Source organism: Boleophthalmus pectinirostris, unplaced genomic scaffold, assembly GCF_026225935.1.
Source record: "Boleophthalmus pectinirostris isolate CB_2022bp ecotype Guang Dong unplaced genomic scaffold, ASM2622593v1 HiC_scaffold_1, whole genome shotgun sequence".
Lineage (NCBI taxonomy): Eukaryota > Metazoa > Chordata > Actinopteri > Gobiiformes > Gobiidae > Boleophthalmus > Boleophthalmus pectinirostris.
Window position 1 is genome coordinate 9,988,075 of NW_026570970.1, and position 15,773 is coordinate 10,003,847.

Below are 15,773 nucleotides of genomic sequence, written 5' to 3' on the forward strand. Positions count from 1 at the left end.
CTCAAGACTGTAAGATAAAAAGGTCCTTATTTTTCTTATTATTATTATTTTTGTTTCATTTTTATTCAGTTTTATCCAAAAATGATGCCTTGAAACAAATACGTTCATAACTGGTTTTATTTTAAGTGCAATGACTCGTCTTGAACACTAGATGGCCTCATTTACTACAAAATTCGCAGCGTGACTCTCCCCCAACCCACTCCGCGCTCAGGACACACTTCAGATCATACTTTCTGAAGAATATCTCTTTTTTATGATTGAACCCTAAATGTTAAAAACGTATCGTAATGACAAGCTGATTTTCTCCGTCTCTTTTAAAGACTTTGACAGTTCTACGCGTGTGCCAACACGATAAATCCTGCGTTATTACGAATCTATTGCTGTATAAATGAACAATGAATAATACACAAGTTCAACATCAAGTTTTGGCTTTATCTGGAAACACTTTGGTGATTCACGGCGCTTTTTGGAAATCCCATGGCGCACCAGCACACAAACGCCACTGTTGTTAGCGCCAAACTTGCGGCTATGACGTTTCCCCCTTTGCGTTTTTTGAAACAATACCTCCCTAACATTTCACACGAGGCCAGGTGTCGTGCGCTGCAGCTGCTAGTTCGCGGTGAGCAATGCGCGTAGTGTTGTAGTAGTAGTAGTCGTGATATATTTCGCCGTGTAATCCCTTCCGTCCCACGTGGTTTTGACTCCGGTATAAAAACTTTGGGTGCGCGAGCCCCTGTTGTCGTGATTGCATAGGGTCTCGCAGTGTGCAGAGGAGAGGCAGAGGCAGCAGCAGCAGCAGCGCGAGTGGTACACGTACAGCATCTTGTTAAAAGGGGCGACGCACAGTTCTGGCCATTCAAACGCACCGGAGTTACGTAGCGAGTGCTGGGAGTTCAGTCCGTGTAGGTTTTGAATGGGAGAGAGCGCAAGGAGTTTGGAGCGGCGTTTGGGTCAGTTTTATGCGTCTTTTCCGCAACTTTTTCCCGTTTATTCTTTGACTTGGACTGAAGCTGATATGACACAAACGCGCCCTCGATACAAGATGAACTTTTATTTGGAGTTTTTCTGGAGTAACTAGCGCGGGGAGTACGGTGAATTTTGGATTTCTTGACGCACTCCTGGGACAGTTTGGGACATTTAAAGACAAAAAAACAAAAAACAAAAAAACGTGATTCTTAGTGGATTGTTTTGGAGACGTTTGCTTACGTCGCGTTTAATAATACGTGCTTTTGAACTGTAAGAGACAATGAGCGTGTCCACCGTGGCGTTGTGCAGTCTGGTGGCGTTGTGCGTCGTGGTGACTGTACTCGGAGCACAGAGCCCCACAGCCTCCTCATCTTCTTCCTCCTCGTCCTCATCGTCCAATTCACCCCAAGAATCGTGCGCGTCCTGCGGCCTGAGAGCGCCGGACCAGTCGGAGCGAGTAAACGTGGACTTTGTGGAGGCAGTGAAGAGGCACATTCTGAACCGGCTCCAGATGAGGGAGAGACCCAACATTACGCACCCCATCCCCAAGGCAGCCATGGTGACGGCGCTACGGAGGTTGCACGCGGGGAAAGTGCGCGAGGACGGACGCGTGGAGATCCCGAGTTTTGACGGACACGCTGCCTTCAACAACGAGGTGCAGGCGGAGACCTCGGAGATTATCAGTTTCGCCGAATCAGGTAATAATCTATTATTCATTGCGCGCGTTCAGTGGTGACCCCACGCTGAACCCGCTCACCTTTTGACTCGCTGTACCTCCGTGCGTTGGCACAAGACAGGATTATTGGTAAATAATGCGAAAGGCAGCCACAGAAAGCGGTTTCCTCAAGTTTTACGCACTGGAGTTGCGCATAGGTCCCGGTTACGCACTGCCAAAAGGTCACGCCATTAATCATTGGAGACTACGATGTAAACAAAGTCCTGTTTTCCACTAGCATGTTTACATTAATAGTTGCTAGAGACAATGTAAGATCTGTTTGGGAGTATTATCTCTTAAACCAAGACATTTATATTTCTAAAATCGTAACAAATTGAACACAGATTATGTAACTCTTCTGATCTGACAATAATTATGTCAAAATACAAGTTAATTTTAGATGTAGCTCAGAAAATACAGTATTATTATTATTACTACAGGAGCCTATTGTTTTAGAAGGAGCATTTCTTTGCCATTGTACAGGAACAAAGGCAGATTAACTTAATTGCTTCATACATTTTAGGTTAAACAAACCGGTACATCAGTGTCAAATTATTATTATTATTATTATTATTATTTCCCTTTTTTTTTGCCACTTTCTACAATTTACATCTAGATTTACAAACCTTTTTTTTGTTATGTTTTTAGTCTTTTCATGTCACATTCCACTTCATTGTAGAATTTACTTCTTCGGCCAAAATTGACAATCAAGCTTTCTAAAACTACAGGTCAAGGGTCAAGGGGCTGCTTCAACAAAATGACTATAGACCAGGCTTAGCCCAGTTTTGTTTAAAATAGAACGCGATTCGTCAAGTGTATTTGACATTTAGAGGAAGAGTAATGTCCATTTAGGATAGTTCGATGGGGCACTTTGTTACCACGGCAACAGGCAATCAAACGTACACTATAAACAACAGCTAATCCTCCAGATGACCCGCAATATGCCCATGTACGCCCACTTAAGAGTCTTTTCCGTCAAAACACAGTTCAAGCGCCAGTGCCATATGTGAAGATGTTAGTCTTCAAATTTACTTACTATTATTTTAGCTGGACTTCTGTAGAAAAATGTGTTGAAAATTAAGCCCAAACGTTTCAATGATGTAGTTGAAAACACTGAACACGAGTTTTGTTACAAGTTTTTGAACATTCAGTGTCAAAACAAGGCGATTTTGGCACATCGTTCCCCAACAGAGCAAGTTTAAGTAAATTAAACTTAATCAACTTAGATAAGCTTAAGTTGTTGCTGAGTTGAACACCAAAACCTGACCTAATGCCACTTAAGAGGTTCTATGTGAGGGTAATTGATATTTTGCATACAGCCAACTTTACTAAGATGCTTTGTAAGTACTTTTAAGAGGCTAGTAATAGTAATAGTAGAAGTAGTTACAATACATTACTTCACTTGCATTGTGTACTCTTCTGCCGTGGTACTTGAGAGCTCTTCTTCCGCCTTAAAGCTTCACCGTGTAACTTTTATGATTGGAGGTCTTGTCTCCATGGAGATGTCATAGCTTTAGATAAATGTCCCACAGTGCGGCATTGAAGCAAGTTGGATGGATCTTTGAAGCGACGATTCGTGAATTTCTAGGTATTTTTGTCAATAAATGCAACATAAATTGAAAAGTGACACGGTGAGGCTTTAATTAACTTTGTAGTCGTGATTGTAAATGTTTTGGGGTGCTGTGGTAATGGTCGTAGTTGTAATCGTCGTTAAATAAGCGTATTATAGTTTGCAGAGGTATTCTCAGGTTTAATACTTTCAAGTACTTTATTGAAATACTTTTATAGGCCTACGTCTACTCTGCTTAGACCAGGCAAAGCAATGATACTGAAGAATGCTCTGCCTACGTCCAAAACTATAACACATATGTTCACCTAACTTAGATTGATGCTGCAATGGATTTCACCGGAGAAAGTGCAGTATACTGTATTTTTGTCTAAGATCTCCTCCATTCATCATTTTCTACAATTGCAGCGGGGCATCTGGATATACTTTCAAAAACTGCGGGACATTTACTGCGCTGATAAATGAGGCGAATTTAAGTAGTTTCCCAATGCACTGTGTCATAGACTGCTCCAGAGTCCTAGATCAAAAACTTATCTATTTTGTATTGACGCAGAGCCACTATAAGCAGGTAGCAACAGGGATTCCTTCTGCTGTTTATCCGGAGATGTAAGCCGAGCTAACTTATCACCGCGAATCGTGTTTACATTTTAGCATGCAGAACTTGTAAGTTTTCACATAGCTCGCAAGATTAGGCAACACCAACAATGTTCGAAGACTTTTGGAACGTCTTTGCAGGGGCGTAGCAAAATTACGGGCTTACTTGTGCACATAGTGAGGTGCCTAACGTAAACAGGGTCCCCTTAATGTATTATAATTTTAACTTTTATGATATCTGTTTTTTATTTTTAGATTTAAGATGCAGGACATGTTTAAAATTGCGACTTTTTTGGTTGATGCTGGAGATTTATAGATTTATATTCATCAGCCAGTTTTACTTCGTAGAAACCGTCTGACCTCGAAGTGTCAGAATTCGTTTGCTTGACGGTAGGCGGGTACTTTTTATCATTTAACCAATCGCTGCTATTTGGTAGTCACGTAAGTAATCGTATATCAAGCTTTTCCCAAATCCCGTAGGAAGAAGGGCAATAACGTCTTTCCCCTTGATAAAATTCACCAAACATTCTCTTTATTCTGGCTTTAAATCCTCGATCTCGGGAATCATTGCTATTACTGAATATATGACTCTTCGCTGATTGGCTGGTGCTCGGACTCGCACTTCCGGGATTTTTATGAACCTTTTAGTGTGTTCTGATTTCTGACCTAGTCGCTGGAGAGAAATTAAATTGAGCAGAGGCACTAGATGTTTACTTGTAATTATTGTGCAAAAATACCTTGGAAAACATACATACTTTCTTACTTCGAGTGGGCTTGCCTCTCCACAAATCTCATCTATAACTTGGCCCTTGATATGGCATCACCTGCTTGTTTCTGTGTAGACAGATCAGCAGAATTGCATACTCTGGGACATTTTGGGTAAAGCAATAACACCTCCATGGAGACCAGCAGATGGCAGACCCTCCACCAAAAAAAGTGACATATTGCACTTTTAAAAAAAAAAAAAAAAGTTCTTAAATCTAGACCAAAATCCTAACATGTTTATTGTATATTTTAATAATTTTCTTACATTATAGTGTTGCATTTAAGTTACCTGCTAGACAAACTAACTCACTTTCAGATACATTAACATTTCGAGGGAGGTTGGAATCATTATTAACTGAATAAGCCTGCCAATGAGTAATAACAATTCTCCGCTCAGATACGCAATGACATGTTGGCCTGCTCTGTAATTATCCTTGAGCTAATGTTTTTATTTTTCACATCATATAATTATAGAAACAAAATGGGCTGGGTCAATATTTCTTGAAGTTACATGCCCAATTTGGCTTTTGAACGCCTATATGAAATGTATCGCTATTACTGTATTGTGTAAAGACTTAAGACGTGACATTCTTGTTTGGGCTCCAGCAGTCTTGTGAAACACGCCTTAGATTACAGTATAGTGTTAGGATGAATTGTAAAAGAATATAGTGAAATATCTATGAGCTCAGGTATTACAAATGGGTAGAGTAATTACGCCCCAAATAATAGTTTCGTATTGTCACGATATTCAAATTTCGAACGTGATTTCTATACTTAGGATTAGAATCGATACGTAATAGAGATTCCTGTACTACAATGATGATAAAAAAAGATTCTTTATTTAGACAACAGTATGTCATTGTTGAGATTAAGTTGTAGTAGTTTCTTTTCTATTCCCATGTGTCCTTATATCTGTTTAATCCCTCAGTGGTCCAGGTACGTTCCATAGTGGTCCATGGGCGCATATATTAGTTTTTGTGGTCTTATATCTGCTCAAGATCATGCCAAAGCTATTCAAGTTTCATTTCTGTCTTGTGAATGTGACTTTTTTTTAGTGTTGATGCTGCTCTGTCTAGTTTTTGTACCAATTACTATCAGATTTTTGACAACCCTATTTGAAATACCTTTTTTTTTTGACAGAAGCACTCTGTTTTCAGTGTTTCTTAACAGTAACAATTTCAGTTCCATTTGCGAGTTGAAGGCTCTAATCCATCTCAGTTTCAGCCCCAGCGCTGCAGCCTTTGAGCCGCAGAGGCACAGGTGAATAGGTGGTTGAGTTGAGATTGTACTTGGGGTTTTATCCCAAAGCCAGTCACGTTAAATCCTCTAGTTTCCTTAGATGACAATCAAAAGAAACGAAAGGCAGAGTCCTTAAATTACCCCCGTTTGTTGTGTAGGGGCATAAAAGAGAACCTCTGAATCCAATTTCATCACTAAAGCTGAGCTCGCACTCAATACTCCAATGTATAAAGCCCTCTTTTAAATACGCACAAAGTCCCTCAATTGGCCATTTATCCCTGGCCCTAAGAATGTGTATCTAACTCATTCTCCGAAGTCCAAAGAGAGCACCCTTTCCTCTCCGCTCCCACACGCCCGCCTCACACTCACCTAACACCATCTACACTCACACAGTCCAATATTGTCACTTGACACAAACTGTTAGTTTAACAGGATGAAAACATACAATTAAAGACACAGAAATAGGATGTCTTCAAATACACTCATGGGACAGCCCTGTGTTCTCTCCGACCCCGCTGGTACAATTAGCCTGAATGGGCCCACAAGCTCCTGCCTTCCAAATGGGAATGATCCGAGCGCGCTCATGACAGGGGAACAAAAGACAGGCAATTATTAGAAGAGCACTATGCGTTCACACTGAAGCCGACATGTCAACGTAAAGGGGGAAAAAGCTGGCAAAACAAAAGAAAATGTGCAGAATAATGCATGAGATATTTGAGTCGGGGTTGAGCAGGGGGGTGAGTCCGGGCGATGGGCATGGTGGTGCTGTTGATGGCAGGGGACGGGTGGGGTGCTCATATTGTGTGTGTTTGCCCATATTGCTGCATTGTGAAGAATGCTTTTGTGGCTCTGAAGGTTCGCTGGGCTGCTTTGCTGCTTCTTCTTCTCCTTCTGTGCGTCTATTCTTCCTCACACCTTTGAGCCTTTGTGCAGTATTGTACCAGGGAGCTGGCTTGGATCCCTGCTCCCTAGACCCCCGTCTGCCTCTTGGCCAGCTGGCTCGCCCCCCACCCTCTGCACCCCTCAGCTAGATCGGACCCTGCCAGCCGGGGCACGGCTCACAGGAGAGGACCCCAGCGAGCTCTCCAGCCAGGGCAGCTTGTAGCCCAAAGCACCATTGTCACCGCCAGGGACAAAGATGGCATGGGTTTCCACTACACATTCTACATATAAGGACAAACATGTGATGTGTCCTTCAAAACTAGAAAAAATACAGCCACAAATTTGGATTCATTTTCTATTATTCCCCACTTTAAATCTCCTGTAACACAGTGCATGTGTCTGGCTTGCAATCTGACCATTCTCTGTTTCTCAGTATTTACTGTACATCCCACATTGGCTATAACAGCACTGAGTAAATCACATACAGTCAGACTACTAAGGGAAACCTGGCTTTTACCAACTACAAGAACTTCAGATATTTTCTTTTTACTCGGGCCAAGGACAGCAAGAGACACTGTCTTTCTTCTTTTTCCAGTGCTGAGCTGTCTCTAAATCTGCGTCTTCGCAAACAGAGACAGTGGCTTCAACTGCAGAGCTGCGTCTGACTCTGTTTCTTGGATGTAGTGGCATGTCTCTTACCTTTGTCTTATTTTGTTGTAAAAACATAATTTTTTCAGAGTTTTGTTGTTTTGTATCATATATTACGCTTATCCTTCATATTTTGACTATTTGTACTGTTTTGATTTTGCCATTAGACAAAATAACTTGTCTTGTTGTGGTAAGATTAAAATAGTTCTGATAGAAAGTAGTACAAACATTACAAGTACATGATTAGTTTATTTTAGTACTGCTACTTTAAGGCCACAGTTCATTGAAGACCACATGACTACTGCTCACGTGCACCTTTTTGTCAGTAGCTGGTCTTAAAGCTTGTATTAAAGGTGTAGTATGTAACTTTCCTGGTGAGACGTCTGCCACCTACTTGTCTCCATGGAGATGTTATTGCCTTGCCCAAAATGTTTCACAATCAATCTTTTATTTCATTTCAGGTGACTTTTATTGCTCACAGACTCCTTGAAAAACATGAATCATTCCGTGAGAAAGTTGTCTTTCCACAGATCTGACGCGTAACTTGGCCTGCTCGTGGGGTCTCTATGACGATAGATATGTTTGATGCTATACATTGAGGAGTAGATGAACCGTCGACTTGAATGAAAAGGTTACGAAGTGCACCTTTAATCTACGACCCAACAAAGAAATGTCTGTTTTTTTCTGGTTTTCATCGGAAACCTTCAAAATAAATCGCCGCAGAAACACTTGAACGCTTCAGGTCGCTCACTTCCTTGTCACAGTTCAAACCATAGCAAAGGTTAGTCAAAGGTTGAAGCCAATTAAGCTCTCAAGTATAGTATTAGTAATTTACCACCACTCTCTCTCTGGCATCACTCTTGTTTGTTTAGCCAGCGCGTAAATGTATCCGGTTAAGGGGTTTACCGGGCGGTCAGCTTGCGTTCCGAGTCCTCCAGGTTAACCGTGTGCTTGTTTCTCCGCCGTCCCCCTTATCACCGCCACGGCACAAAGCGGTGAGGTCTGCCAAACTGCCCCCGGCGCAGGTGAGGGAAGGCCGATGCCAATCTCCCTTCTCCCCTGACATGCTCCCTTGGGTGCTCTGCGGAGGTATTCGATGTCTCGTACTCACAGGAGCGAAGCAGCGCACTTGACGGGCCAGAGCGACTGTAAAGAAAGACTTGGAAAAAAAAAAAAGAAAAAAAAGAACAGATCCAATGGTGAAGTGTAGATTCGCTCGTCTTGATTGTGGGCGTTCGGACTCTGTGAACCCCGCGGAGAATGATCCAAGATGGTGGAAATAGTGCTTGATTATGGTAGGTCATTGACTGGGGTCTGTTGGTTAGGTTTACCTCGGGACACCGGTCTTTCACGGGGATCTGTCAATCGTAGCACCGCTGGAATCGCGCCAAGCATTTTCCACATTCAGGCCACAAGTGTGCGTCCCGGGCTTCAATAGCGTTGGCTGCCTCTGTATAGCGAACGGCTGCATCAATGATTTATGCAGCTTTATTAAAATTGCCCCCATAGTAAAAAAAAAAGCGATGGCAAATGAGCACCTTTGATCGGGCAGGAAGAAAGCTATTGACGCTATTGAAAGGCTCTCTATCAGATTCTTTGCAGGTTGACTCACCCCATTGGTGTGCTTACGAGTGAAAACACAAAGGATCTTTAGAGAGGGTTGCTATGTTGATATCCGTGCAATAGGTTCATAGAATAGTGGTGCCAGGATGCACGCAATGGCTAATAGCTTATTTGCTAATCCTATATTGGAAGAGCTGCAGAGTGAATCCACTTTAAAAACATGCATCCATCAAGGAAAGACAATAAATACTGATACCTCCACTCTAGAAATAATGATTCATACTCATATAAACTGTATAGTGACATCTATTATTTGTTTTGTAGTTTATTTGGCACATTTTTGGCAGCTGAACAATTCTATTTTGGAGCGTACTCAAAATTCTTTCACTGAACGTCTTGTGATACATCGTGCTTGTTCAATGCAGTTATGTACAATTACATTTACAATGTAAATTCTTTATGTCGCGTCTGCATGCAATGACAAGTCAGTCACATACTTGTGCATGAGGAGCTTGCTGCATATCAAGAGATTTATCAAAGGTAATGTTCCACAGTCATAAACTTAAATAACTTGTCGTGGAAAAATGCAACTTTCTACCATTAATCCTGTTCTTGGAAATCATAAGTTTTAGTAGGTCATATGGAGCTTTTAAAACTGGTGCCAGACATTAGCAGAAGCATTTTTATTTGTTGTTTTGGCTGTTTGCACAAGAGACACATGTTAAAACATTTCAGAAGCCTGTCTCAACCCAGTGCAATATTACATAAAGCAGAGCTATGTCAGTGATACATAAAGTTACATAAAGTTACTCTAATTCTTTCCGAAATGCATTCAGAGAAAACCAGCGACTTGTCCTTGGAAACCTAAAATAATGGGGCTGGTTTACCATGACATTCCTACTTGTTGTAAATAGCTTATGCGTCACGTCTAGCCTCTTTCGTGCCACGCTTCACCTCAGCTCATGTTGAAGCCACTGATCACCAAACCACCGCGCACCGCACCCTCGCTCTGCCCGTCCTGCTCCGCGGCGTGTGGTCTCGTCGACAGCGCGCTTTTGAGTAATGATCCTCGGGGATGCCTTCCGCGGTTCTCTCCCCGGCTGCTTCTTACGGCCTCATCCCCAAACTTGGTGGCGCAGGTGGGGACACGCTGAAGCGAGCCCACCCAGGTGTCCTAGCCAGCAGCCTGCCTTCCTGTCCATGCGTACGCCGCACACTTTAGCGGCGCGGAGGTCAGGCGAGGCGTGTCGGGGCCAGCTGAAAATAGTTTGTAACACTGCATGAAAAGAACAATTCATTCCGCAAAGGAAGGACAGTGAAAAAAAAGGGCACGTATGCATTCTTTGCTGTGGGGAAGCTATACGATTGAATTTGTACGCGTCATAAATAACTTCTGTAGACCTTTAAAGCCATGTCTATGAAGGAGGATCTGACTACTTAAGCTTACATTCTTACATGTTTAAAAGCATATTTTTTAATTTTTTTATATACATTTAAATAATTTTTTCCCCACAACAACACTTTCAAAATAAAATATGACTTAGATTACAGATAAATATTGTTAAAAAGCTATGTAGATGAGTAGGCCGACCAAACATGTTTTTAAAAACAAGTTCAGACATATCACTACAACAAAAGTAAGATTAAGATTACGTAACATTTGTATATGTGTATGTATACTTTGCGAACCCCCACTTGGTACTTACAGACTCCCACTAGGTACTATATACTTATTTTATTATGTGTTTATCTATGTAACCTTCTCTGACACATTTGACTTGTAAGTAATTTAATAATAATATATAAAAAAAAAATAAAAATTTAATATCTACTACATGATTTTCCCTGAGCTTTAGATTTTTTTCTGATAATCATCTATAGTTGGCCTGTTGTCATGGCGACTTAGACCCTGTGAGTTTGCGACAAAGCTTTGCAAATCAATCCGGAGTAGTACGAGCAAGTTTCAAAGCCAAAGATCCATGAAGCGATATTGTAAACGTAATGTCAGTCACATGGCCAGCTTACGCCTTAACTAAGACATTCACGGATCCGCAAAGTTAATCATAATAGAGATATCACACAGCACTACAGTCTTGTTGTTTACTGCTATTGCAATCCATTACATGCCTTTTAATTGCATCATAAACAGCCCGAGGGGATGTGGTATTGTGTATTATTATTGTAAGTTTGAACATAGTAGTTAAGAAAATTATTTGTTGCTTTCCCACAGCGAATTATGTCTTCATTGTAACTTGTGATCTACGAAATGGTACATCTATTGACAAGGATAATAAGATGTGACTGATGTTTATAGGACCAGTATTGGAATGTCATGCATATAGTAATGTTGGGCAGAGAGCACAACTTTGTATTCTTAAAAACACACCTTCATATTATTGTATTGTGCTTCAATTGTTTATTTTGGCAGTTGCATTGTTTATTTTCCTTCTTGTGTTTTTAAATGGTTTTCTGTTCCCTCTCTGTTCTAAGTCCTGCCAGTGATGATAGAAGTGAATTATTCAATGTCAAAACTACACAGCCCCCTTAAAGTGAATGTTGTAAATTGGTAATCATTTTGTTCAGGCCCTGCTACATGTCTATCTATCACACTGTCATGGTTGACTTGCCACTGTGAGATCCCTCTTTTTCAGACCTCGGAGCTGTCGAGGCAAGTAAGAATGTACTGCGCTGAATGAGGTGAGGTTAGTTTGTTGTAGCCCCGAGGGCCCTTTACAGCAGTTCAGGCGAAAGCTGCTGCTCCCGTGTTGTTCGCTCCAGATTCATTTCAGTTTGTACTCCATGTGCACTTGATCTGTACCCACGGGCTTTGGTCATGAGAGGGCTGATATTTGACATGGAGCTCGGTGTGGAGTGAGGTATGTGCCTGTGCACCGTGCACAGCTGACAGAGCGCAGGGCTGAGCTGGTCTCAACATGCACTGCTGTGGTTTACAGGAGGAAGAGGCGTGAGGCGCCCTAAAGAGGGGCCCATCTTTGGTGGCCACCTGTTGACACTGACACACACTAATCAGTGGGCAAACAAAGTCATTTAGCTGCTTTCAAAGGCACTGCTCTGCTTGAGCACATTGTACCCAATCTCCCGAAATAGAAACCTTTCTAGTTACCTCAGGCTAATTTGGAAGACATCATTAGGCTGGTGCTAGGGAGAGCCCATGGCCACCTTTAGACTCCCTGGATCTCTTCATTGTGCTTGTTTACAAAGTGCCCAGTGTCATGTAAATAGCTTTTATTTTTGCCTCATCATGCTTTTTGCTGGAAAGCCACGCGATTCAATGGTGAGCTGCAGCACGGCTGTCTCCCAGTGCCTCACAGGGGGCTTTGTGCTGTCACTCTCAGGGTGCTCTTGGTAGGGTGGGAGAGGGTGGAAGAGGGTGGGAGAGGGTGGGGGTGGGGTCAATGCTGGGATGGGGCACCCATACTGAACTCGGTGAACCCCCGGGGCCTTGGCTGTGTCCGCCGCCCTCCCACCTTCTCCACTTGCATCCTTCCTGCTTTCCTTCATCTTCTGCTGTTGTCCTCCCCCTTTGCTCTGCCTCTTTCTCTTTGGCCCTGTCATTTAGCAAACTGGACCTGAGGCCAATTGGGCCTGATCCCAGGACTGGTCACAGCTGGCCTATCAGAAGCAGCCCTAGGGTCACGTGACATGCTGATTGAGAGAATAGAGAAAACAACATGAAAACACCTCTTAAAAGTGCAAACCAAATGTGTCAGTGAATTTATTCCATATACAATATTAAGAAGAATCTATAACTTCAATGAAGTCTTGCAAATAAGTAATTAAATAATTTCTATTGTGGATCAATAAAGTTTGTCTAAGTTTAAAACAGAGTTGCCATTTCTGCCATACTGATTAAATTTTCACTTTCAAAAAATAGTTGACATTTAGAAATATAGTTACATAATTGTAAGAACATTTGATGACATCCATCATTCTGCCATGTTTAGTACAGCAAAAATGTATTTACTTCACGAATCTTTATTGGAGTGTGATTTGTAGGACATTCCTTCTTGAATTGCCAGTATCAACTTGAAATAGATTTTAAGTAACAGTCACTGATCACCTGGGTGTTACTTGTTAAAACCTGCTGCAAACATTGTATTAAATGTATACTTTTATTCTCTCACTAAATGACTTAAAAACACCTAATGTTTCTTTTTCTTTCTTGTCTTTCATAGATGAACATACATCGTCCAAGACTGGCCTCTACTTCCTCATCTCCAACGAAGGGAACCAGAACCTGTTTGTGGCACAGGCCAACCTGTGGCTGTACTTCCGGGTGCTGCCGGGTGGACCCGAGAAGGGCCTGCGCCGGAAGGTGACAGTGAAGATCCACTACCAGGAGGCGGGGCCAGGGAACGGAGGAGCAGAGGGGGGTCCTGGAGGAGGCGGAGGAGGAGGCTCTGGGCGCTGGTCTCTGGTGGAGAAGCGCGTGGACTTGAAGCGCAGCGGTTGGCACACCTTCCCTCTGTCTGATGCAGTGAGGGCTGTGTTCGGCAAAGGCAGTCGGAGGCAGGACCTGGAGGTGCACTGTGACGGCTGTGATACGGCTGGAGTGGCTCCTATCCTGGTGGATCCCAGTGACCCCTCACATCGACCCTTCCTGGTGGTGCGCGCCAAGCAGGTGGACGGGAAGCACCGCATCCGAAAAAGAGGCCTGGAGTGTGACGGGACCAGCGGGGGGCTGTGCTGTCGGCAGCAGTTTTACATAGACTTCCGCCTCATTGGGTGGAACGACTGGATCATTGCCCCCGCCGGCTACTATGGCAACTACTGCGAGGGGAGCTGCCCGGCGTACATGGCCGGAGTGCCGGGCTCTGTCTCGTCCTTCCACACTGCCGTAGTAAACCAGTATCGACTGAGAGGCATGAGCCCCGGTTCTGTTAACTCCTGCTGCATCCCCACCAAACTCAGTACTATGTCCATGCTCTACTTTGACGATGAGCTCAACATCGTCAAGAGGGATGTGCCCAACATGATTGTAGAGGAGTGTGGCTGTGCCTGAGCCACAGGCCACGGGTCACTGGTGAACTTGGAAACAGTCAGAAAGGCCTTTTGTACAAACAAGACGTTATTGTACGGTACACATATCTATATATCTATACCTGTATGTGCAGGCCACACTGGTACAGCCTCAAAGGTATCAGTGCAGCTGTGCCTCTGCACACAGCGAGTGTGCTTATTTATCAGACTGTCACATGCTCGCTGTTAGCTTCGTCTGTCGGGCTACAACTGGTCAGTGATTGGACGAGAAGGGAATGACTATCACCAAATGATGCTTTGCTCTAGTTTGCCATTTCTAGTCAAAAAATAATGGCCCATCATCTCCTGACTGAAGCGCTTAAAGAAAGTGACAGGATCAACCGACTATCAAAATGCTCCCACACAACTCTAGTCCTTGAACTAAGCACATGACTTTCAAAGTTTTATGAAGCACTGACAATTCATCAGCTTATACAATTCAGAACACCAGCACTTCCCACTGTACAGACTGTCCTCTCTGGTCCATTTGGAGCTTAATGTCCTGCAGGATTATTCCCACCACAGTGCAAGTGGCAGAGTGTCCTCCACATTGTCTTCTTTCTCACTGTTGACTATGGGCCTCAACCTTTAAGTTCCTGCCTGTTTGGAGCGCTGCAGGCCCTGTTACCATGACAAACAGGTGAAGATGGTCTCATAAGTGCACTTCACTTGTGCACTGGGAGCTCCAGAGAGTGGACTGCTGCCTCCCCTGTCTGAGGGCTGTCCCTGGTCAGGGGGAGTTAGGCCCTGTGGGTCGGTGCAGTGCAGCACTTGCAGAAACTGAATGCACACCCTGAATAGCACTTGTATAAAGAATTGCCTTCTAAGGGGTACTGAGTGTCCTGTCCTATCACTAAATAAGTGCCACATGAGCTATGCAATGTATAGTAACTATTCCATACTCCACTGCTCGTTTAGACTGAATCTCACCACTCTTCTCTTTACTCTCCCTCTCTACAGTCTTTTATCAATACTTGAAATGTAATCTTTCGCTTACTTTCCAAAGCGAATGATTGTTGTGATGTTTGCACTGAAAAGTTGCGGGATTAGCGAAACAAAACTGCCATTGAAAAAAATAATATTTTTATAGAAGTAATTGAATTTTGTTTCAAATGTATTTACCTAATTAATGGAACCAAAGAGGCCATGAATTTAGCTATTGTACCAAGATGGCAAGGCCAGAGTCATTGTGTACAATACTGTTTTTGATCATTTGCAAAAGGCCTACCACTGTATCAGGGTACGAGATATGATTTCATTTCTTAGCTCTATTTTCATTCTGTTTTGTACAATACATGAACACTTCGTTTTTCATCTTAAATCTATTTTTGTTTTCTATTTAATAAGAGTTATTTTTAGTTTCTGTCTAAGAATCATTTAGTCCAATAAATGTCATTCTGTACAGTTTATGTAAAATAAAATGTTTTCTTAAGTAACTTAACATTTTTTGTTGAGTCTTTGTGTTGGTGACCAATGATTTGTACATTGTACAATGATCATATCATGACTCAGAAGTTAATGTCCACAGACACCGAGATGCAGGACTCTGGGTTTCTATCTCATGTTTAACTTTATTAACAACAAAGTACATACATACAGCATTAAAGGGCCTAGACCTGGTTTGAATGTATTCTTGTCAAGAAAAATGCTCTTTACATCATGTACTCTGTGGTTTAAGGTGCTAAGTGAGAAAAATAGTCTATTCACTAGAATCATGATAAACCAACAGCCTTTAACTTTATTTTCCATGATGATCAGAGCAGCAGAATGGACTAAAAAGACAGAGCTAAAATT

At 42.6% G+C, this 15,773-nt stretch overlaps 1 protein-coding gene across 1 annotated transcript; it reads left to right on the plus strand.

Moving 5' to 3' along the window:
* The first annotated feature begins 382 nt into the window (after positions 1 to 382).
* inhbb (inhibin subunit beta B) lies at positions 383 to 15,420 on the plus strand. The gene is made up of 2 exons (XM_020928936.2): positions 383 to 1,664; positions 13,136 to 15,420. Exons 1-2 carry the CDS (start codon positions 1,247 to 1,249, stop codon positions 13,960 to 13,962), a joined length of 1,245 nt encoding a protein of 414 aa, XP_020784595.1. The 5' UTR covers positions 383 to 1,246; the 3' UTR covers positions 13,963 to 15,420.
* The last annotated feature ends 353 nt before the right edge of the window (positions 15,421 to 15,773 follow it).